The sequence below is a fragment of the Petromyzon marinus genome, chromosome 10 (genome assembly GCF_048934315.1).
Source record: "Petromyzon marinus isolate PM22_M1 ecotype Great Lakes invasive population chromosome 10, UKy_Petmar_22M1.pri1.0, whole genome shotgun sequence".
NCBI lineage: Eukaryota > Metazoa > Chordata > Hyperoartia > Petromyzontiformes > Petromyzontidae > Petromyzon > Petromyzon marinus.
In genome coordinates, this window is record NC_133676.1 from 3,586,681 (window position 1) to 3,609,468 (window position 22,788).

At 58.5% G+C, this 22,788-nt stretch overlaps 1 protein-coding gene and 1 long non-coding RNA gene across 8 annotated transcripts in view; one reads left to right on the forward strand and one right to left on the reverse strand.

The window, feature by feature from the left end:
• LOC116941090 (low-density lipoprotein receptor-related protein 2-like) overlaps positions 1-22,788 on the reverse strand; it is an 83,870-nt gene that overhangs the window by 9,296 nt on the left and 51,786 nt on the right. For all 3 annotated transcript variants that reach the window (XM_076066052.1, XM_076066053.1, XM_032951713.2), the window contains exons 42-68: positions 22,193-22,351; positions 21,349-21,638; positions 20,809-21,006; positions 20,247-20,489; positions 19,572-19,697; positions 19,183-19,302; positions 18,484-18,609; positions 17,911-18,121; positions 17,342-17,694; positions 15,799-16,007; positions 14,643-14,956; positions 14,227-14,373; positions 13,767-13,937; positions 13,133-13,356; positions 12,611-12,788; positions 12,171-12,367; positions 11,829-12,077; positions 8,967-9,095; positions 8,554-8,673; positions 7,879-7,995; positions 7,598-7,714; positions 3,317-3,454; positions 3,045-3,167; positions 2,321-2,449; positions 1,572-1,703; positions 434-565; positions 204-347 (exon numbers count right to left, since the gene is read on the reverse strand). In XM_076066052.1, coding sequence (XP_075922167.1) covers positions 204-347; positions 434-565; positions 1,572-1,703; positions 2,321-2,449; positions 3,045-3,167; positions 3,317-3,454; positions 7,598-7,714; positions 7,879-7,995; positions 8,554-8,673; positions 8,967-9,095; positions 11,829-12,077; positions 12,171-12,367; positions 12,611-12,788; positions 13,133-13,356; positions 13,767-13,937; positions 14,227-14,373; positions 14,643-14,956; positions 15,799-16,007; positions 17,342-17,694; positions 17,911-18,121; positions 18,484-18,609; positions 19,183-19,302; positions 19,572-19,697; positions 20,247-20,489; positions 20,809-21,006; positions 21,349-21,638; positions 22,193-22,351 — 4,796 coding nt within the window. The remainder of the gene's footprint in view (positions 1-203; positions 348-433; positions 566-1,571; positions 1,704-2,320; positions 2,450-3,044; positions 3,168-3,316; positions 3,455-7,597; positions 7,715-7,878; positions 7,996-8,553; positions 8,674-8,966; positions 9,096-11,828; positions 12,078-12,170; positions 12,368-12,610; positions 12,789-13,132; positions 13,357-13,766; positions 13,938-14,226; positions 14,374-14,642; positions 14,957-15,798; positions 16,008-17,341; positions 17,695-17,910; positions 18,122-18,483; positions 18,610-19,182; positions 19,303-19,571; positions 19,698-20,246; positions 20,490-20,808; positions 21,007-21,348; positions 21,639-22,192; positions 22,352-22,788) is intronic.
• Positions 6,437-7,565, forward strand: LOC142924209 (uncharacterized). 5 transcript variants are annotated; one of them, XR_012941387.1, is made up of 5 exons: positions 6,437-6,512; positions 6,553-6,602; positions 6,933-6,962; positions 7,373-7,432; positions 7,483-7,563. It is a non-coding gene; the product is annotated as an uncharacterized LOC142924209 (long non-coding RNA). The 5 variants fall into 5 exon arrangements; XR_012941385.1 differs by lacking the exons at positions 6,437-6,512; positions 6,553-6,602 and adding an exon at positions 6,793-6,862 and having other exon boundaries at positions 6,903-6,962; XR_012941384.1 differs by lacking the exons at positions 6,437-6,512; positions 6,553-6,602 and adding an exon at positions 6,801-6,862 and having other exon boundaries at positions 6,893-6,962.

The following is a 22,788-nucleotide window of genomic DNA, read 5'->3' on the forward strand; positions in this document are numbered from 1 at the left end:
CTGCTGGCCTTTACCAACCAGCAATGACCGGTGTGGTGAAGTACGATCAACTATCCCCCACGACCCGCAAGGCGTGGGGGCGGCTCTCCCTCATGCAGCAGCGGAAAGACAAAAGGGCCGTAGTGCACTCGCGTCCCTGCGGCGGCTCCGTCTCTCAGCTGCGAGCGTGAAGCAGGTGCCCTAGTGGGTAGCGCGGGACCCACTGGCGCCGGTGCCGTCGAGGTCCCAGTCGTAGTCCAGCGCCTGCACGCCGTCTCGCCGCGACACCAGGTCGCGGAACGTCCCCGACGAGAGGTTGTACGATCGGATCCCGGCGCCGTCCGGCAGGAGGAGCAGCGGGGCCTCGCCTGCGCGCCACGGCCGCCCGTTAGCGATGACACCGCACGAGCCGGCGGGACCGTGCGTGTGTGAGCGCGTGCGTCCGTCCGCTCACCGTGGGCGGCGCAGCGCGCCTGCGTGCCGTGCCCCACCAGTCGGTACCCGTCCGTGCAGGAGCACTCGAACGAGCCCTTGGAGTTCCTGCAGAGCTGGGCGCAGCTCCCGAACGCGTTGCACTCGTCCACATCTGACGCGAGCACAAGCGCACGTGGGCACGAGGGGCACGGCGGCACATGGCCTGGCCTGGCGAGGGCCGCACTGCAGACTGTGTGCACGCGTGCGCGTCTGCGATTGCGTGCACGTGCGGGGAGCGGTAGTGTAGCAGCTAGTGCGCTGCGCAATAAACTCAGCTACCTGAGTAAAATTGTCACCCAAGCCTGTCAGTGTTGATGAGTGATTTCAGAACCATTAATCAAGTGCTTATTTGTTCCGTTGTTGCTCTCATTCTCTGCTGATGCACCACGGATCTCCGTCGCACACTCACTTGGCAACTGACTAAATGGGACTTTCCATACAAATAAATTATTGATTATTTGAATAAAGCTATACAGGGGATCTTGTCTTCGTATGTTGGTGTATGTGTGTGAATGTATGCGAATGTGTGTGTTGACCCGGCCTTGTGGGGAGCGGTAGGGTCATGGTTAGCGCTATGAACCCGGCTACCCGGGTTCGACTCCCTCTCATGGTCAATACCAGTGACAATCATCTGAACCGGTCCTGGGCCTCACCTTGGTTAAGACTATACGGGGGATCTTAGTCTTTGAGTGTGTGTGTGGGAGTGTGTGGGAGTGAGTGGGCAGCGGTAGTGCAGCAGTTAGTGCGCTGCACTACGAATCCAGCAACCCGAGTTCGATTCCCACCCACGGCCAACACCCGTGATAAACCAGCCCTGTGCCTCCCCTACATCGACTCAAATGAGTACTTGGTGTGGTGTGTAAACATCGCCACTGGGGAGACAAAGGTGGCCGGGCATGGTGCTGGCCACCCACTGCTCGTGCGCCATGCTGGCCTTCATATATATTCAATAACAGCACTTGCCCCAACAATCTGTTAATGCTATACGGGGATCTTTGTCTTTTTGACACGGCCTTAAAGTGCACCTAGCCTGGCACAAGCGCCGTGGTAACGTCACCACCAATTAGTGGCGAACGACTGCTGCTGCTGCTGCTGTTGTTGTTGCACGTGGGGCTCACCCTCGCAGTCGTTCTTGTTGCTGGCGCTGGTGGTGTAGCCGGGCCGGCAAGAGCAGATGAAGCCCCCGCCGGTCAAGTTGGTGCAGAGCTGAGCGCAGATCCTCTCCGCGCAGTGCCGCCCCACGCCGCGGTCTACGGACGACCATCGCAACGCACGGGCCCGGAGGCGCGTCACTCGGGTGCAGGGCACGGGGAGAGCCGAGTGAAAGTAACACAGAGCTGGGAAAATCTGGAGCAGCCTTTTGTAAAATGACAGTCGTGGTGGATCCTGAGACCCCGAGGCCCGTCACGCGAAGCGGCCGGTGACAACGAGCGGGAACGTTCAATCGCGGCGGAGAACGACGAACGCGTTTCTGAAATTTTGGGCGAGGTTGTGAGAACTTGGGGGGTGGGGGGGGGAAAGAGACAGCGGAAGGGTGTCCCAAAGTGACGCAGTGCGAGGAAATAAGGGGAAGGAGAAGCGCTGCTGCGCTCGGCAATGCGGTGGTTGAACGCCAGAATGGATGAGGACCGTCTGCGAGTCGGTGGCGTGGCGTGGCTGGCACGGGCCCTGGCGTAAGGCATGAAACGGAGCCCCCCTGACCAATATCTCCCCCGGCTCTCTCGTGGCCCATCGCGCGTTCCTCTTCTCCGGCCTGCGGGCGCCCCGGTGCAGCTGCATCGCCCGCGCGCACCCCGACAGCTACGCCACAGCCCCGAGCGGCGACCCGAGGGTTGAACCCATGCGCTGAGAGTTTGCCGGCACGTACGGCAGCCAATCTCGTCGCTGCTGTCGCCGCAGTCGTCGCGGTCGTCGCAGGCGGCGCTCCAGGGGAGGCACCGGCCGCTCGCGCACTTGTACTCGCCGGCGCCGCACGGCTTCCACGTGGGCGGCGCACCTGGCGGGAGCAGCACCAGCACCAAACGCTCGTGAGTAATCGCTCGCGCGAGTCCTACCCCAATAAGCATGGTGCTCGAAATTAGGCATTAGTGCGGCAAAAGTCCATTCCCTTAGGACTTTCCCACATCCGATTAACACGGTTGGCTACGTACTGTGTGAAAGAATTTCAACACGCAAAGGTACTTTTATCGACATCGACGGGATGATGAGCCGAGTGAAACCCCGACTGGGATTTGAACTCGCGACCTTCTGAATCCGTGTCGCTCGCTCTACCGCTGAGCCACCCGGCCGAATCCCACGTGCGCAAGCAGCGCCACCGGAACCAGTGCCATCAAGACGCCTCACCCCACCACCTTCAGCACAGACGCGTACGCCAGGCACCGGCACCTGCGGCATCACCGGCTCAACCACCGTCAAGCGCCGTGAGCCACAACGTCGCGAGCACCGGCACCAACATCTGCTGCGTGCAAACTCTCTCGGCGGATGGAGATGACGAGCGGGCGTCGTCCGAGACGGATGGTGGAACGCTGCCGGGAGTGATGCGGCGGCGGACGGCGGCGGTGCGGTGCGGTGCGGTGCGGTGCGGTGCTCACACGCCAGCGGGCCCTCATCGCTGCCGTCCCCGCAGTCGTCCACGCCGTTGCAGAGTTCGTGCGCGTACACGCAGCGGCCGTTGGCGCAGCGGAAGCGCTCCGGGCGCTCGCACGTCACGGCCACTGCTCCCGCACGAGGACGGGGACGAGAGGTGTCAGAAGCGACGAGGCGTTTGGGTGAACGCGAGTGCGCGGCGAGCGTGCGCGGCGTCTGTGACGTGTGCGGTGAGGGCGTGGTGGGTGCTCGGGTCTCGGCGCTAGCCCGCACGCACGGCACAGGCTCGGCTCCTCGTCGCTGCCGTCGCCGCAGTCGTCGTCGCCGTCGCAGCGCCAGGCGCGCGCCACGCACACGTGGTTCCGGCACTCGAACACCTGCGCCGGGCACCAGGTGCCGTTCGGGTAGCGCGGGGCTGTGGGCGACGCCGAGGCCTCCGTGAGAATACTGACAAACGCTGTACGGGACAAATACTGTACAGGAGAAATAGATCGAGCGTATTGTGAGGTGTCTTCTTTGGTTCTTTCGGTAAAGTCACGTAGAATGAGAATAAAATAATAAAATAAGACAATAAAATTCTCACGACGTTTCGGCCACAACACAAGTAGCCTTCTTCAGGTGAAAGAACAGAACTATCGGGACGACAGAGCTTGAATGAACGCTGTTAAGATTCGTAGCGTCTTTTAAGCTCGGTGAGAGGCGTGGAGAGCCTTGACAAAGGAGTTTACCTATCAAAGCAGGAGAATTTAGCATTGAAATAGCTGAGGGATTAGCTTGTTACAGAAATAGCTGTGTTAAAGTCAAAGTTTACATATCAACAGAGGCATTTAGTATATGGATGTTAAAGGCCTCCAACTACCAACTATCATAAAGTAAACAGTGTGAAAAAACTAAATCTATATAATGAATACCATATAGTAAGGTGCCCTGCGAGCAGAGGCCTTCAGCAGCAAGCATCAAGGCTCCTCGTCCCCTCTTCCCCACAACGGCCGAGTCTGTTAGGCCCCCCGCCCCCCCATCTTAGACCACATTTTGTGTCCGCCCGTCTGTGTAAGTCGTGTGCCTTTTGTGTCGTCCACTCAGGGATGTAGATGTGGCAAGGGTTTTATTCCGTTTCATTCGTCCAGGGCTTGGTAATGGTTGGGTTATTCTACAAACTGGGGGGGGGGGGGGGGGGGGGGGGGGGTGGCGGGGGCAGTGGTGTCGAAATACATCATGGCAAGAAAGACCATCCTGGCGATTTGGAAGGAGCTTGAACTCCCATCCTACCCGCACGTGCTTGGGGGCTCTGGCACAGATCACGTCTTGCCTTGGCAGGGAGAGAACGCCTCGGCCGTGAGCTAAAAGGGGATTCGAGTTGGGATACCGAGGCAACGCGGAGCCCCGTTTTGCCGCTGTGGGGGGACTGCACCTCGGACACTGAACCAAAACCCAGACATCGCGTTTGTTATTTTAATTCTCTTCAGTTTCGTTTAGTTCTATTCCACCTCCCCACCCCCACCACCTCCCTTTCCTTCTTCCCCTTTCTCACCCTTCCCTGGCTAACCCACCGATCCTGACCGTTATCCGCTGTAGGGTAGTGAACCCGGTTAACTTTAATGGTGAAGGTGAGTGGATGTGAGTGGATGTGAGTGAAGGTGAAGGTGAGTGAAGGTGAGTGGATGTGAGTGGAGGTGAGCGGAGGTGAGTGAAGTTGAGTGAAGGTGAGTGGAGGTGAGTGGAGGTGAGTGAAGGTGAGTGGAGGTGAGTGGAGGTGAGTGAAGGTGAGTGGAGGTGAGTGAAGGTGAGTGGATGTGAGTGGATGTGAGTGAAGGTGAAGGTGAGTGAAGGTGAGTGGATGTGAGTGGAGGTGAGCGGAGGTGAGTGAAGTTGAGTGAAGGTGAGTGGAGGTGAGTGGAGGTGAGTGAAGGTGAGTGGAGGTGAGTGGAGGTGAGTGGAGGTGAGTGAAGTTGAGTGAAGGTGAGTGGATGTGAGTGGAGGTGAGTGGATGTGAGTGAAAGTGAGTGGATGTGAGTGGAGGTGAGTGAAGGTGAGTGGATGTGAGTGGAGGTGCGTGGAGGTGAGTAAAGGTGAGTGGATTTGAGTGGATGTGAGTGGATGTGAGTGGAGGTGAGTGGATATGAGTGGAGGTGAGTGGAGGTGAGTGAAGGTGAGTGGAGGTGAGTGGAGGTGAGTGGATGTGAGTGGATGTGAGTGAAGGTGAGTGAAGGTGAGTGGAGGTGAGTGGATGTGAGTGGATGTGAGTGGAGGTGAGTGGATGTGAGTGGATGTGAGCGAAGGTGAGTGGATGTGAGTGGATGTGAGTGGAGGTGAGTGGAGGTGAGTGGAGGTGAGTGAAGGTGAGTGGAGGTGAGTGGAGGTGAGTGAAGGTGAGTGGAGGTGAGTGGAGGTGAGTGGAGGTGAGTGAAGGTGAGTGAAGGTGAGTGGAAGTGAGTGGAGGTGAGTGAAGTTGAGTGGAGGTGAGTGAAGGTGAGTGGAGGTGAGTGGATGTGAGTGGAGGTGAGTGGATGTGAGTGGATGTGAGTGGATGTGAGTGAAGGTGAGTGGATGTGAGTGGATGTGAGTGGATGTGAGTGGAGGTGAGTGGAGGTGAGTGAGGGTGAGTGGAGGTGAGTGGATGTGAGTGGATGTGAGTGAAGGTGAGTGGAGGTGAGTGGATGTGAGTGGAGGTGAGTGGAGGTGAGTGGATGTGAGTGGATGTGAGTGAAGGTGAGTGGAGGTGAGTGTATGTGAGTGGAGGTGAGTGGAGGTGAGTGGATAGGAGTGGATGTGAGTATATGTGAGTGAAGGTGAGTGGATGTGAGTGGAGATGAGTGGATGTGAGTGGAGGTGTGTGGATGTGAGTGGATGTGAGTGAAGGTGAGTGGATGTAAGTGGATGTGAGTGGATGTGAGTGAAGGTGAGTGGATGTAAGTGGATGTGAGTGAAGGTGAGTGGAGGTGAGTGGAGGTGAGTGAGTGGATGTGAGTGAAGGTGAGTGGATGTGAGTGGAGGTGAGTGGAGGTGAGTGGATGTGAGTAGATGTGAGTAGATGTGAGTGAAGGTGAGTGGAGGTGAGTGGATGTGAGTGAAGGTGAGTGGAGGTGAGTGGATGTGAGTGGAGGTGAGTGGAGGTGAGTGGAGGTGAGTGGATGTGAGTAGATGTGAGTGAAGGTGAGTGGAGGTGAGTGGATGTGAGTGAAGGTGAGTGGAGGTGAGTGGATGTGAGTGGATGTGACTGGATGTGAGTGAAGGTGAGTGGATGTGAGTGGATGTGAGTGGATGTGAGTGGATGTGAGTGAAGGTGAGTGGATGTGAGTGGATGTGAGTGCAGGTGAGTGGAGGTGAGTGGATGTGAGTGGATGTGAGTGAAGGTGAGTGGAGGTGAGTGGATGTGAGTCAAGGTGAGTGGATGTGAGTGGATGTGAGTGGATGTGAGTGAAGGTGAGTGAAGGTGAGTGGATGTGAGTGGATGTGAGTGGATGTGAGTGGAGGTGAGTGTATGTGAGTGTATGTGAGTGAAGGTGAGTGAAGGTGAGTGGATGTGAGTGGATGTGAGTGGATGTGAGTGGAGGTGAGTGGAGGTGAGTGAAGGTGAGTGGATGTGAGTGAAGGTGAGTGAAGGTGAGTGGATGTGAGTGGATGTGGGTGGATGTGAGTGAAGGTGAGTGGATGTGAGTGGATGTGAGTGAAGGTGAGTGGATGTGAGTGGATGTGAGTGAAGGTGAGTGGAGGTGAGTGGATGTGAGTCAAGGTGAGTGGATGTGAGTGGATGTGAGTGGATGTGAGTGAAGGTGAGTGAAGGTGAGTGGATGTGAGTGGATGTGAGTGGATGTGAGTGGAGGTGAGTGTATGTGAGTGTATGTGAGTGAAGGTGAGTGAAGGTGAGTGGATGTGAGTGGATGTGAGTGGAGGTGAGTGGAGGTGAGTGAAGGTGAGTGGATGTGAGTGAAGGTGAGTGAAGGTGAGTGGATGTGAGTGGATGTGGGTGGATGTGAGTGAAGGTGAGTGGATGTGAGTGGATGTGAGTGAAGGTGAGTGGATGTGAGTGGATGTGAGTGGATGTGAGTGAAGGTGAGTGGATGTGAGTAGATGTGAGTGGAGGTGAGTGGAGGTGAGTGGATGTGAGTGGAGGGGAGTGGATGTGAGTGAAGGTGAGTGGAGGTGAGTGGATGTGAGTGGAGGGGAGTGGATGTGAGTGAAGGTGAGTGGATGTGAGTGGATGTGAGTAGATGTGAGTGGAGGTGAGTGGAGGTGAGTGGAGGTGAGTGGATGTGAGTGGAGGTGAGTGGATGTGATTGGATGTGAGTGAAGGTGAGTGGAGGTGAGTGAAGGTGAGTGGATGTGAGTGGAGGTGAGTGGATGTGAGTGGATGTGAGTGGAGGTGAGTGGAGGTGAGTGGAGGTGAGTGGATGTGAGTGGAGGTGAGTGGATGTGAGTGGATGTGAGTAGATGTGAGTGGAGGTGAGTGGAGGTGAGTGGATGTGAGTGGAGGTGAGTGGAGGTGAGTGGATGTGAGTGGATGTGAGTGGATGTGAGTGGAGGTGGTGGCTGTGTCCCCGGCGTGCCGCGCTCTCACGACAGTTGGCCTCGTCGCTGTAATCCCGGCAGTCGGCGCGGCCATCGCACGCCCGCCGCTCGGCCACGCAGTGCCCGCTCGCGCACTGGAACTGTCCCGGGCGGCACGTGTGCAGCTCTGCACGGACAGAACGGCGGAGGCAAGAGGGTGGAGAGGAGAGTGGGGGGGGGGGGTGGGGGGGCGAGAGGGCGGTGGTGGGTGGAGGTGGGTGGAGGTGAGCGGGGGCGAGCTCCCTCGCCGTGGCTCGCCGGCGCTAACCGAGCGGGCGTCGCGGCTCGTACCGCAGTCCCTCTCGTCCGAGCCGTCACCGCAGTCGTCGTCGTGGTCACACGTCCAGGTCCCCGGGACGCACCGCGCGCTGTCGCAGTGGAACTCGCTCTCCGAACACGGGCGCGGAGCTGGCGCGGGCAAGGGCGGCGGCGGCGGCGGCGGCGGCGGGGAGAGGGGTGAGATGGGGAGGTGTGGAGAAGACGTGAGGTGGGGGAGGGGAAGAGAGGAATGAGCCTCGGGGCCTCCCTTGGTGCAGACGAAACGACGGCGGTGAGAAGGGACGAGGCTCGTCGAGCCCGGCGTGCGCGTGGCACCGCGTGGGGGTGCAGAAGAATCACCTGGCAATGCGGTGACTCGAACCCCACCAGCTCAATGATGCCGTCTTAGGGGAGCGCTCATGGGTGCACGGGAGCAGTCTCAAGCACGGGCTCGCTCTTTATCATTTGTTGTGTGCGCCCTCTTTAGCGTATTGTCTCCTAACATTGCGTTCGGTCTGCAATCACTTGTTCCGGCTCCTCGAAAATGTTACCGCTTGGGAAGGCGCGGTGCTTCTATCAGCTTGTTGACCCGCCCCTACTGGACATCTGTGAGAGCTTCACATCTTATCGGATTCCTCCTCCTGCACTCTAAGAAAACGATGCCGATTCCGATTTAAATGACGGGTGAGTTTGTGCGCGCGAGCGTACCGCAGTCGCGCTCGTCGGAGCCGTCCCCGCAGTTGTTGCTGCCGTCGCAGCGCCACCGCAGCGGGATGCAGATGTGGTTGTCACAGCGGAAGTCTCCGACGGGGTCGCACGAGACGCTCTCTGAAACGGAGACACCGTTGCGTCGCTAGTCGCGCCGGCGGGTGCATCGGCGGGGAACCGCGTATGAGATTGTTTTGGTGACTGTTGGTAGCAAAAGGAGTCAGCGGTCAAGTCACCGACAAAGGAGGCGTGGTATAAATAATACACAACAACGACGACGATGCTGATGATGATGATGATGGAGTGAACGATTCGGTGATTGTCCTAGTGACCGTGTCACCGGCCAGCGATCGCATCATCAGTGGCCGCCTTCATCGGCGATCGCTCGCTCCACGCTCCCCGGCGCCGCTCACCGCACTCCTGCTCGTCGCTGTTGTCCAGGCAGTCGTTGATGCCGTTGCACGCGGCCCAGCGCGGGACACAGCGGTAGTTCGTGTGGCACGAGAACTCCGTGGCGTTGTCGCAGCGGTGGTCAGGTCCCACTGCGAGAGGGAACACGGGCGCAGCGGGCGCAGAGGGCACGCTGGAGGTCACCGGGGATGAGCACGGCAATTATAGAGACACGTGGCAGTTATAGAGACACGTGGCAGTTCCAGAGACACGTGGCAATTATAGAGACACGTGGCAGTTAGAGAGACACGTGGCAGTTAGAGAGACACGTGGCAGTTATAGAGACACGTGGCAGTTCCAGAGACACGTGGCAGTTATAGAGACGCTTGGCAGTTATAGACACGCGTGGCAGTTATAGAGACACGTGGCAGTTATAGAGACGCGTGACAGTTATAGAGACGCGTGGCAGTTATAGAGACACGTGGCAGTTATAGAGACACGTGGCAGTTATAGAGACACGTGGCAGTTATAGAGACACGTGGCAGTTCCAGAGACACGTGGCAGTTATAGAGACACGTGGCAGTTCCAGAGACACGTGGCAGTTCCAGAGACGCGTGGCAGTTCCAGAGACGCGTGGCAGTTGTAGAGACGCGAACAGCGGCCAACGGAGACGCGCACGCAAGACAAACGCCCATCTAAAAAGCAAGCAAAGAAGAATTAAAGGGGAGAGGTGACTGCTTGGGATTGTGCCCAGGCACTGAAGGAGGAACATACGGATTAGAGGACATGCATTGGTGAACGACATGATTGAAGTCGTTCACCATGATTGAAGTTCAAACTTGATTTGGAGCTTTCGTAACTGCAGGAATTACTCTTTGGTCCTTTCGGTAAAGTCACGTAGAAAGAAAAAAATAAATTAAATAATAGCACACGACGTTTCGATTGAAACACAAGCAATCATCATCAGGTACAAATGAATGAGAAAACAAACCTAGTATACTTAGAAATATAATGCATTACAACACAGAGAGTCGGCTAACATAACAGTCAACACCCTAGCTGGTTGATTACGTTGTTCCAAAGAGTGCTACATTTTAGAGGGAGACAAAACACAGGCAAGGAGACACACAGACAGACACACAAGCAGAGACAGATTACACAGAGACACACAGAGAGACACACACAGAAACACACAGAGAGAGACACACACAGGTACACAGAGAAACAACGCCTCTGTGTCGAGGCCTGAAATAAATAGAGAGGGGGCTAGAGATAGAGAGGGGGGGGGGGGTAGAGAAAATAGCATGTCAATGAGAGATTTGAAGCTTTCGTGACTGCAGAAAATAATAGAGCAACAACACCAGGACACAGAGAGAGAAAACACACACTCTTTGGAAGAACGTAATCAACCAGGTGGGGTGTTGACCAGGGGCGGAGCCAGGGGGGTGACAGGGTAGACAATTGTCACCCCCGAAAAAAATCGAAAATTTGAAACATTCTGCGTATAAGTGTACGACACTCGGTCTGGCGGACTCCGTGCAACTGCATTGTCAGAGTGTGTCGCCAACCCATGGCGTGGGGTATAGCCGATTTCTCATTCAATCATTCTTGAAATAAAAATTTGTTGAATGTCACCCCGGGCTGAAAATCCTGGCTCCGCCCCTGGTGTTGACTGTTATGTTAACCGACTCTCTGTGTTGTAATGCATTATATTTCTAAGTTTACTAGGTTTGTTTTATCTTTCATTTATAACTGATGATTGCTTGTGTTGCAGTCGAAACGTCGTATGCCATTATTTAATTTATTATTTTCTCTTTCTACGTGACTTTACCGAAATAACCAAAGAGTAATTCCTGCAGTCACGAAAGCTTCAAATCAAGTTTGAACCACCTCTACGGGGAGGATTTAAGTTTGTTTTCTCTCTCTGTGTCTCTGTGTTGTCTCTCTCTGCTTGTGTGTCTGTCTTTGTGTCTCCGTGTCTGTGTCTTGTCTTTCTCTCAAATTTCACACTGAACTTCTAATTTATCAATCTTTGAAAGAACGTAATCAACCAGGCTATGCGTTAATTGTGTGTTGACCGACTCTCTGTGTTGCATTGCATTACATTTCCAAATATTACTAAGTTTGTTTAAGTGTTTTCTCTCTCTCTCTCTCTGTCCTCGTGTTGTTGCTCTAGTATTTACCGCAGTTACGAAAGCTTCAAATCTCTCATTGACATGCTAATGTCTCTACCCCACCCCCCCTCTCTATCTCTGCCCCCCTCTATTTATTTAAGGCCTCGACACAGAGGCGTTGTTTCTCTGTGTGCCTATGTGTGTGTCTCTCTCTGTGTGTCTCTGTGTTATCTCTCTCTGCTTGTGTGTCTGTCTGTGTGTCTCCCTGTCTGTGTTTTGTCTCTCTCTAAAATCGAGCAATCTTTGGAAGAACGTAATCAACCAGGTAGGGTGTTGACTGTTATGTTAGCCGACTCTCTGTGTTGTAATGCATTATATTTCTAAGTATACTAGATTTGTTTTCTCTTTCATTTGTACCTGATGATGATTGCTTGTGTTGCAATCAAGGGCAGCACGAGTCACTGGAAGGGAAGATGGCCGATGGCCGAGACTAGAGCTGGAGCGGCAGCCAAGTGAGGAAGCACGCCCGACAGGCCACCCTATGTGGAGATGGAGCGGCGAAATCGGCTCATGTGTCGGTGCGAGGTGGATGGTAGCCACATTCATTCAGATTTGGTCCTTGTTAAGAATCACCGTACAGCATCGCCACTGCCTCCTGCTGCCATTGCGCACGTGGCTCTAAGCGGAGCCGAGCCACGGGGACCGCGCGGTCCGAGTGTGCGCGCGAGCGGGGCGGTCCGAGTGTGCGCGCGAGCGGGGCGCGACACTGACTGCACGTGTCGTAGGGCTCGTCCGACTTGTCCCCGCAGTCGTCCACGGCGTCGCACACCCAGGCGCGCGGCACGCAGCGGCCGTTGCGGCAGCGGAAGTGGGCGAGCGAGGGGCAGGCTCGCTGCGCGCACGCCTCCGGCTCCTCGTCCGAGCCGTCCCCGCAGTCGTCCGCGCCGTCGCAGCGCCAGGCGGTCGGCAGGCACCGCCCGTTGGCGCACCGCCACTGGCTGGCGTCGCAGCGGTGGCCGTCTGCGGAGCGGCGCGCGAGCGAGAGGGTCACTCCGTCGTCTCGCCGGCGCCGACCGACCGAAAAACACGCCGCCCGCGGGAGTGGACGCTCACCGCAGAGGGACGCGTGCTCGTCCGAACCGTCGGGGCAGTCCCGCCGCCCGTCGCACAGCGCCGCCGGGCCGGTGCAGCTGCCCTCGCCGCACTGGAACTGGCCCAGGGGGCAGGAGCGCGGGGGGCACGTGCCCGGCTCGTCCGAGCCATCCCGGCAGTCCCTCTGCCCGTCGCACTTCCACCAGACGGGCACGCACCTGCGGCACGCGCCAGCGGGCGGCATCACGCGGCGATCTCGCGCTCGTCCCATCGCTCCTCTGGCCCCCTGTGACCCCTCGCCGTCCCGGGGAACCGACGCTCAAGCGGAGAGGCGTTTACATTGCTCGCAAGAGTGAAAACAAATCAAGCGCTGCTAAGACGACGCATTGCTAAAGCGCAGTCGTTGGCATCGGCCTAGTGGCATGGGGCGACTCCAGGGGGCACCGGCACGCGGGACTCACTTCTCGTTGTCCAGGCAGCGGTACTGTGTGCTGGAGCAGTTGGGCTCGCAGCGCCGGGCGGAGTCGCCGTGAGCGAGCGCGAAGTCTTCAGGGCAGCGGCACGCGGCACCGCCCCCGCCCTCCGCCAGGAGGCACAGGTGGGAGCAGCCGCCATTGTTGTTTCCACACGGATTGGGCACTGTCAGAAACCGCGTGGACACGGGGAGACACGGGGGGATATCACACACACACATGCGTGATAGAACATGAGTAACCGGTAGCCCCATTCATTGACAGCATTGTGAGCCAAGCCTGAACCGGGACCCTGATATTCGCCAATTCTTCCGCACACCGAGATAGTTTTACGAAACCGGGACACGTTAACTCAAGAGACCAGGATAGGCTGATTTGCAAGCAAAGTCTGAGGGACGTTTTGGTCGGCTCAGATCACTTGGCCAGGGAAGAAACGAGAGGCACCAGGCCTGGGCTTGAGCAGCAGAGCCGAGTCAGCCACGCTCAACAGGGGGGGCGGGCGCTGCGTACCGCTCGGCTGGCGGTACGGGTGGAGCACGCGAACGTCGAAGGGCCGGTGCGTGGTGTTGGCGAGGCGCACGCGCCCAGCGCCTGTGTGCTTGTGTGCGCGCTCCACGCTGCGCGTGTTCCAATCCGTCCAGTAGAGCCAGTCCTCGAACAAGCTGAGCGCGAACACGTGCGGCAGCGCGCCGCTCAGCACCACACGCCGGTTGCTGCCGTCCAGATCCACGGACCTGGCGAGGGACGCGTTGGTGGGGGGGGGGGAGAGCAGATGAAGCGTGGCTATCGAGCGCGCGGGCGGTGCAACTGCACCAGAGCCCGCAGGCCGGAGAGGCCCAGGTGTCAGGCTACGGAGAGGTGGGATGATGGACAAGGGGAGCCCAATTAGATTCTGTGCATCAGGGCCCACGCTAACCGCGCTAAGCCCACCGATGGCATGAGGGTGGAGTGGGAGACGGGAGGAAGTCAATGAACCATCGTGAGCTCAAGCCCCTAGAGCTCACGAGATCCCCTCTCTCCAGAATCAAGATCCCCACTTGCCCCGTGACCCCAACGTAATCACGTGACGGCCTGCGAGCGCGCGGTCAACGGCTCTCGCGGGGAGTCACCGCGATTGCTACGGGCAACGACGGACGGGACTCACTCGATGCAGCCGAGGTGAGCGTCGGCCCAGTACAGCCGGTCCGTGGTGTAGTCCAGGGTGAGCGCGTTGGGCCACTCGAGCTTGCTACTCACGAGGGCCTGGGGCCGCGCCCCGTCCATTCCCGCACGCCCCACGTAGGCCCGGTGGCCCCAGTCCGTCCAGAAGAGAAGGCTGTGCCGGCGCAGAGCGAGCACGGTCACGCGATCACACGACAAAAGTTTTGCAGCACAAGACGTTAGAGGATGCAACCGTGCTCATGATGCTGACCACCCTCGCACTGAGCTGGTGTAATGTGTCCTGTGATGTGGCACCTCCGATTAGCACAGTTGGCCACGTACGGTGCGAAGCAAGTGCAACATACATACGTAGTACGGCGCGATGTGGCACTTGTGCGGCGTGGAGTGATGAGATGTGGCACTACGTGGTGTGGATCGATGTGGCATGGCGCGGTGTGCCCTACCCAAAGCGGGGGTGCAAGGTGAGTGCGCGGGGGCTCTCCAGGCAGTGCGTGGCGTCCACGCAGCCCGCGATGAGCCTGGTGCGGAATCGCCCGTCCAGCTCCGCCACGCTGACGCAGTTGCTCTCCGCGTCCACCCAGTACAGCTTCCTGCAGTGGCCACGCGGCCCAGACCGTACGGAGGCGCCGCAACGCATCACCGAAGGCCGGCATCGCGCTAACCAACAACGTCAAACAATGCTCCGCGCGTGGGCGGGGTCGCGACGTTTGCGAGCTTCCTCCGATGGCGCGGCACGCGGCAAAACCCGGGGCTGGAGGCCGGTCACTCCGGGCGGGAATTTACAGCCACGGTGGCTCAAGAATAACGAAATAAAATGACGAGGGCTCGAGACGGTGCTAGCGACGTTCCCCTGGCACACCTGGCAACCCAATCGACGGCCAGCCCCTCGGCGTCGCCCAGCAGGTGCGACACCACCCCCTGGCGCCCTGTGCCATTGAGGAACGCCCGCTCCAGCACGCCGCGCTCCAGGTCGCTCCAGTAGAGCCGCTGCTCCACGCGGTCGAAGTCGAGGGCGACCACGCGGCCCAGGCCGCTTAGCAGCGGCGGCCCCAGCGACGGCCGCTCCTCCATGGACAGCTGGCGCACGTAGTAGCGGTTGGCGAGCAGCAGGAGCGGCTCCACGCGGCTCAGCTGGCGGCACGTGTGCCCGTCCGGCCCGCGCGCGTAGCCGGGCTGCGCGGAGACACGAGCGGGCACGTGCGGCAATGAGCGAACGAGCGGAGCGTCGCACGGTTAAACCTCACACGAGCCGGCACAGTGGGGGGCGCAGGCGCCCGAATACATTGCCGAACGAATAGGTTATACGGTCGCACTGATCGCACCACACAAAGTGCTTGCCACGAATGAACCACAATCCCTTGCTGAACTCATCATGGGAGCATAAACCATCACGCAAACTCTGGTTGTCCTCGCAGCGGCGGCTTTTGGCTAATCATCGAACAAAGATGGTCATGCATCTTGACTTAAAGCTTTCGTGACTGCAGGAATTCACATTCTTTGGGTCTTTCGGTAAAGTCACGTAGATAGGCTCAAAGAAAATAACGAAAATAACAAAAAACTGCTGAAAAAACTACTTTTGTTATTTTTTTGAACCTATCTATGTGACTTTACCGAAAGACCCAAAGAAAGACGGTCATTGCATTGGGAGCTTCCAGATGCGCTTCTGCGGCCGTCTGGTATGCTCTTCCTTCCGATATTAGGAAGCCACTGGACCTATGCACTTTTAAATCTAGATTGATAACTCATTTCTTTAGAACTGTTTTTTGTGTTTAGTTTGTCGTCCTTACCCTGCACCTCCGATTAACACGGTTGGCTACGTATGGTGCAAAATAAGTTCATCATGCATACAGGCAGTGCGTCTGCCGGTCAGCTCAATCAGTCAACCCACGACACCTGGGTCTGTCCCGTGACCACCTCGCTAGCGGGCCTTCGACAATTCACGCGACGGCGTCGAAGTGCACCTAGCCCGGCACAAAGCGCTCGGCAGCGGCGCGCGCCCTGCCACAGTGCCGGACCTCGCACTTGCAGCGGAAGGAGCCGGGCGTGTTCTGGCAGCGCTGGCTGCAGGTGCCCGGCTGCTCGTGGCACTCGTCCACGTCGGCACAGGCGCGGCCGTCCGGCAGGAGACGGAAGCCCGGGGAGCACGCGCACGCCCAGCCCCGCACCAGCTCCACGCACTCCTGGGCGCAGCGGCTCACCAGCACGTCGTCGCACTCGTTCACGCCTGCGGGTGCACGCGGTGCGGCATGCCACGCTCCGCCACGCTCCGCCACGTCCCGCCACGTCGCACCCATTGAAGTGACCCGTGTCATGACTGCACCATTGAACGCTACACATTGTCGCACTACCCAAACTGTGCAATGCTACGCCATGCCACACCATGCCGTGCCATACCACACGATGTCATGTCGTGCCACGCCATACCGTGTCATACCATGCCACACTACGCCACACCTCGCCAGACGACACTTGCCACACCTCACCTATGACAGGGCTCAGTCTATCCAAGGAATGTATGGGTGCGTGACAATGTCCGAACACACTCGATTCCACATTTATGAGGCCAGGCTCAGTCTCTCCACAGCAAGGCACGTGTCTGTGGCAAGCTCCCTGTCATTGACAGTTGTCTAAGGAGGAAGTCACGGCTGTGAACATGAACACAATTCCACATTCCAATGGCAAGACCATAACTTTCCACTGCGAGGCCACTATGCGAACTGAGTCGTAATCATTATCATCATCAGCCACGATCAATCCACTGCTGGATAAATCCCTGCCCGAGCCACGGCCATGTCTCACGACGGTCCTGCGATCCAGTGAACGTGCAACGTTGACCCAACGTTGGGCCACCATGAATCCACCTAGCACCTGCAACTGGGCTGATTCGTGCAATGAGCGTATAGCGGAGGGGATGGCACAGGTGTAGAGTTTGCGTGTCTCTCTCCCCGTGCCCACGTGGATTTTTCTCCGGGTCCCTCCACATCCACAATGAACGTGCGAGTATTTTTAAACGCATTTCCACTTAATAAGCCGCTTCGTTGAGCTTTCATTTGTGGCTGGGTTGCTTCTGAAACAAGAGCTACATAGATCAGTGGGAATTACCTAGTTAGACAAAAAACACTTTAGTTTATAGTTTTATCTCATCATTAGACCTCCTTTGCCAGTACCAAAATATAAGAATAGGGGTTTTCTCCTTTTTCCTGGCAACAAAACTGAAACCCAGCTGTACGCCTTTTGGCGTTATCTGGTCGAGCACCAATTGGGTCGAGGCTCAAAAGAAAGCCGTCCCTTGGTGTGGACCAATCAGTTTCAAGGACAATGCATATATTATCATAGTATGTTTTTTGTTTGCATTTTGACTGCAGGTATTGTGGTTAATGCAGACATGAATCCTCGTAAAAAGGTTTCAGTTTTGTTGCCAGAAAAAAGGGGAAAAACCCTATTCTTTTATAGTTTCAGTTTACATTCCTATGGCAAGACCCGATAATGTGAACAATCGGGGCCACCGCGTGCAACGAGCAACAAAATGAGGACGCGCGCGAGCGCGCGTGGACGCACCGCACCCCCTCTCGTCCCCTCCGCCGGCGCAGTCCTCGGCGCCGTCGCACACGCGCCGCTCCTCGACGCACCCGGGCGCGGCGGCGCCGGCGCCGCCCTCGCCCTCGGCCCCGGCGCCGCACGGGGCGTAGCCGGGGGGGCACGCGGGTGGCGCGTCGGGGCCCGGCGCCGGCGTCCCGCACGGCGACGCCTCCTCGTCCGAGCCGTCGCCGCAGTCGTCGTCGCCGTCGCAGGCCCAGTCGCGCGGCACGCAGCGACCGTTCTCGCACGTGAACTCGCTGCCGGCGCTGCACGGGGGGTACGAGCAGCCGAACTCGTCCGAGCCGTCGCCGCAGTCGTTCCGGCGGTCGCACCTAAGCGGGGACGGGCACGGACGGAGACGGCACGGCAGATCGGACGTCGCGGACGCAGTGAGGACAATCGCATTTATTTACATTGTCGATGCCGTCATTTACAGCTCCCTGTGAATCTGGCGCTCCGGCAAAAAAACATCTTCATATACTGAGGACTGCAGAGCTTTGGAAATTGTTGCAAGCGCCGGCCCGCGGCGTCGCTGCGCCCGCACGTACTGGTAGCGCTCGGGAATGCATAGGCCGCTGTCGCAGTGGAACTGGTGGGGGGAGCAGGAGCGCGGGGGGCAGCTCTGAGTCTCGTCCCGCCCGTTGGGGCAGTCGGCGTCACCGTCGCACAGCCACGCCAGCGGAACGCAGCGCGTGCCGCCGCCGCCGCCAGCGCCGCCGTCGCCGCACGAGAACTCCTCGGGGCTGCACGTGTGGCTCTCTGCGCGGCACACGAGCAGGGACCGACGACAAGGGGCCCCCGACGCACGCCGAGTAAACAACCGCACACGCCACGGTCACAACCGCGCGCACCCACGGTTCGACAGCGCACACCGCGCACGCCTGAAGAGCATAACCGCACGTGCCTCCCTGCAACCACACGCAGCCACGCGCTCCCGTGGTCATCGACGCATCCTACAAACCATCGGCACGCCCCCGAGGCCACGCTCCTCCCTCGCCGTGCCGCGAGCCGTCTGCGTTTAGATGCGGTCGGAAAAGAAATCGTCGTCCTCGTCAGCCGCGCATGAGCGGTCCACCGCTGGATGGAGAGTGGGGAACCTCACGTGCCGCGGGCGCGCTCACCGCAGCCATGCTCCTCGTCGCTGCCGTCTCCACAGTCGTCGTCTCCGTCGCAGCGCCAGTCGGCCGGCACGCAGCGCCCGCTGGCGCACGCAAACTGGTCCGCGTGGCACGTTCGCTCCAGCGCACCTAGCGCACACGGCGTGCGCGGCACCCCCAGGGGCGTCAATGGCATCTTCACCAACGGGCAGAAAGCACTCGCGGCGTCACTGCCACCGGCAGCACCGGCAGAAGCGCCAGCTGCCACGGCCAGCAGCTCCGGGAGAACCATCGCTACCGGCAAACATCATCGGCGCCACCGGCGTCACCATCGCAATCGCAACCAGCGCCAACAGCATCAGCAGGTGCACCGTCATCGTCACCAGCACCATCACAACACATAGCATCAACCAGCGCAAGCAGCAGCAGCAGCAGTAGCAGCAGCACAATCACTTCCATCAGAACGAGCACAACCGCCGAGAGCGGTGACACCGCGACACACGTAACTGGTCGTAGCCACAACCACGGCAAAAGCCACGTGGAAATATTTTCTGGGTCTCCGACCCAGACGGATCCGGCCGAGATGGATCCCCGATCGTAATTACCCAGAACACAACATTAATGCGCTCCGCCATGCCAGCAACTACCACCTGTCGGCGACCATGGGCACGGTCACCCAAGGGCGTTGCCGGCCCGGCGCTGCGGAGGAACGAGCGGGCTTACTGCAGGAGCGCGGCTCGTCCGAGGAGTCGGCACAGTCGGCCGTGCCGTCGCACACCCAGGACAGCGGCACGCAGCGGCCCAGCTTGCAGCGGAAATCCTCCGGGGGGCACGACACCCCCACTGCTCCACGACACGGCGAGCAGCGCACATCACGCGGGCATGGAAAAATCATCATCATCATCATCGTCATCATAAATGTCATCATCAGCATCATGATTTGTCACCAATTGTAACCAGTGTTGTTATTTTCATCATCATCATCATCGTTATCGCCACTTACAAGTCGTCGTAATAATCATCATCGCTGTCACGGTCGTACACACAAGTCGAGCGGGTAGGCGCGTGCGTGCACGGCGCGAGCGTGCGGACGCGGGGGCACGCGGACTCACGGCAGAACGCGGGGTTCTCGTCGCTGCGGTCCTCGCAGTCGTCGTCGCCGTCGCAGAGGTACGCGCGCCGCACGCACCGGCTGCTCGTCTGGCACCGCACGTAGCCCGGCAGGCAGCTGGTCACGGCTAGACGGGCGCCGGCGAGACGCGAGAGACGCCGCAGCTCACGATCCGAACGGCGCACCCCGATCTTACAAAGCGCGCCTCTTTCTCCGCGTCATATTCTCAGGTGTGGCTGAAACGTTTTGAGATGCATTCACAATTGAACCTTGCACAAATTCAAACTGCATTCGGTTGAGTCACTTAAAGCACATTCACATTTAGGTATCGCATGTAAGGATGAAGAATTTGTCGGGCGATAAAATGCTTCGGAATGTATTGGCCGTTGAGTGCATTTATTTCGGCATCTCATCTATTCCAATGCCCTGCCGTAGTCCAGCCAAGAGGAGCCCCACAGCCTTCATTATTCACTGTGGTACTCGATCGGGTCCAGAGCAAGAGGCAGTCAATCGTAGGCCGAGTAAAAGGCAGATCGTTGAGCTTAAATTTGAATAAGGGCCGTGGAGTCGACAGCACGAATTGCCGGGGATTCATAGGTGGGGCGTCCGTGACCCTGCCCACGGAGACCGCCCGAGAGGAGACGGAGAGGCGGGAGATGGCAGCGCGGGAACTCACGGCAGTCGCGCTCGTCTGTGGTCGCGTTGTCCCGGCAGTCGTCAGCGCCGTCGCACACGAACTCGAGCGCGACGCAGCGCCCGTTGGCGCACGTGATCTCGGCGGCGGGGTCGCACGCCGAGTGGGCGCAGCCCCGCTCGTCGCTGCCGTCGCCGCAGTCGTCGCGGAAGTCGCAGCGGTGCGCGTACGACAGGCAGCGCCCGCTGTCGCACACGAAGTCGGTGGCCGCGCACGTGCGCAGCGCTGGCGGCGCCGGGTGGCGGGGGGGAGAGGAGCGCGGAGGAGGGTGAGCGAGCGTGTGGATCGCCGGTGGCGACGAGGTTCGGGGCGAGCGCGGTACATCGTCAGACAAGGGTGACAAGGCTTTACTCCCCGACGGGACGGCGTGTACCACCGCTGCTCAGTGAAATCTCAGACTAAAAGAATGATGACGACGATGACCACAATGACAACGATGACGATCAGGATGACGATAATGACCGCGCCGTGATAAAAGCAACGATCAGGGTCGCGATGAAGATGACGACGACGAGCGAACGAGAGTGCCGTGCTAGCGCCGCACCACAGAGCCTCTCCGTCTCGTCGCTGTTGTCCCCGCAGTCGTCACGCCCGTCGCACGTGCTCCTCTCCGCCACGCAGCGCCCGTTCCCGCACAAGAAGTGCGGGCACGGCACCGCCTCGCTGGGCACGCAGTCTCGGGCCTTGTTCGCCAGGACCCAGTTGCCCTCCATGGGGCACTGGCACTCCGGCCCGCTGGGCCCTGCACACTCGGTACGAATTAGGGCGTAGTTCAATTCACTCTCGCTTCATTGATTTAACCAGAAGGCTTCACGGTACTACGACATGTAAATTAACAACAGTACAGCCCTCGGTCACACGACTTCCCCCCTGCTCCTTTCCTTCCCATTTGAAACCAGTTGAACTATTTGTCGCTGAGCGGGAAGGCTTAAGGATGGACTCGGTGAGCTGCTGTCCAACATAACGGTTCGTGCCAGTAAACGCATTTACCGATGAAAGATTGTGCTTGTGCACCGCCGCCATCGTAGCGCCCCCTCCCGCACCCACCCCCGCTCCCCGCGTCCTGGCGACGGCGCCCACGCACCTGGCGCGCACACGTGGCTGCAGCCCCCGTTGAAGCGCTGGCAGGGGTTGTCGCACGCCGGCTGGCGCGATCGCGCCATCACCTTGAGGGCCGACGGCCGGTGGGGCAGGTCGCGCAGCAGCGTGAGGCGGCCGGAGCCGTCGTGCTTGCTGGCGCGGAACACGGCGCGATCCTCCCAGTCCGTCCAGTAGACGTGCTGCCCGTGGACGCTCAGCGCGCACGGGAAAGCCAGCGAGCCCAGCACCAGCTCTCGGTGCGAGCCCGACAGTGAGGCGCGCTCGATCCTCTGCCTGGAGGTGAGTGGCACGCGGAGCCGGCGTTGGCTAAAGAGCCGCCGATGACTGGCGGCTATCGCTGGCCATGTGACCAAGGTTAGCAGGATGCAGTCCATGCAGTGTGTGTACAGGGCGCTCGCACGGTGTGTGTGTACACAGCAACTGTGTAGTTGTGTGTGCGTGTGCATTATGTGTGGGGAGCGGTAGTGTCGCAGTAAGCGCTCTGCGCTATGATCCCACCGATCCGAGTTCGATTCCAGGTCACGGCCAACACCAGTGACAATTGTCTAAACCAGCCCTTAGGTCGACTCAGCTTTAAATGAGTACCTGGTGCAGTGTGTAAATATTGCTACTGGGGAGACAAAGGTGGCCGGGCGTGGTGCTGACCACCCACCTCCTCGTGTGCCATGCCCAGCCTTCATATGTGCTCGCTAACAGTCTGTTAAGGCCACCCGGGGGATCTTGGTCTTTGTAATTGTTTAGTGTTTTTTTGTAGTGTGTACACAATCAACGGGCAGCGTGAGTGCAGTCAGGTGTCCCGCGGTGCAGTGGGAGTGGCTCGTGCGTACAGGTAGGCGTCGGCCCAGTAGAGCATGCCGTCGGGCAGGTCGATGGTGAGGCTGATTGGCCACGCGAGGCTGGAGTTGACGATGCTCGTGCGGAAGTTGCCGGCCAGGGTTGCGCGCTCGATGACGGGGTGAGGGCTCCACGTCGTCCAGTACACGTAGCTGCACACGCGCCCCAGCGCACGCACGCACGCACGCAGACGCACGCACGCACGCGTGTACACGAACGTTCGCGCGGCACGTGCGGGCACGAGTTACGGCAGAGGCACGCTCGCCAGCCGTACCGATGTTAAGTGGGCGGCTGATGATTGTTGGATTATTTAACCGTTCCTGATTTTTTTGAAGCTACCCGCAACATTTTATAGGGGCGAAACATTTCTGGGCCCTTTTTTTTGTTTGAAAATCGGTGAAGCAGCACGAGGGTTTAAGAATCATAAGCCTGCCGCTTATGTTGGTGGGGTTATCGAGCGTGGAGGTTCGAAGCGTATTTCACCAGGAGATGGAAATCGCAAGGACGTCCTGGGTCATAAAATCTGACGTTTGATTTCAACATCATAACGGTTCAATTGAATCATCAAGAATTCAAATCTGAAAAGCGA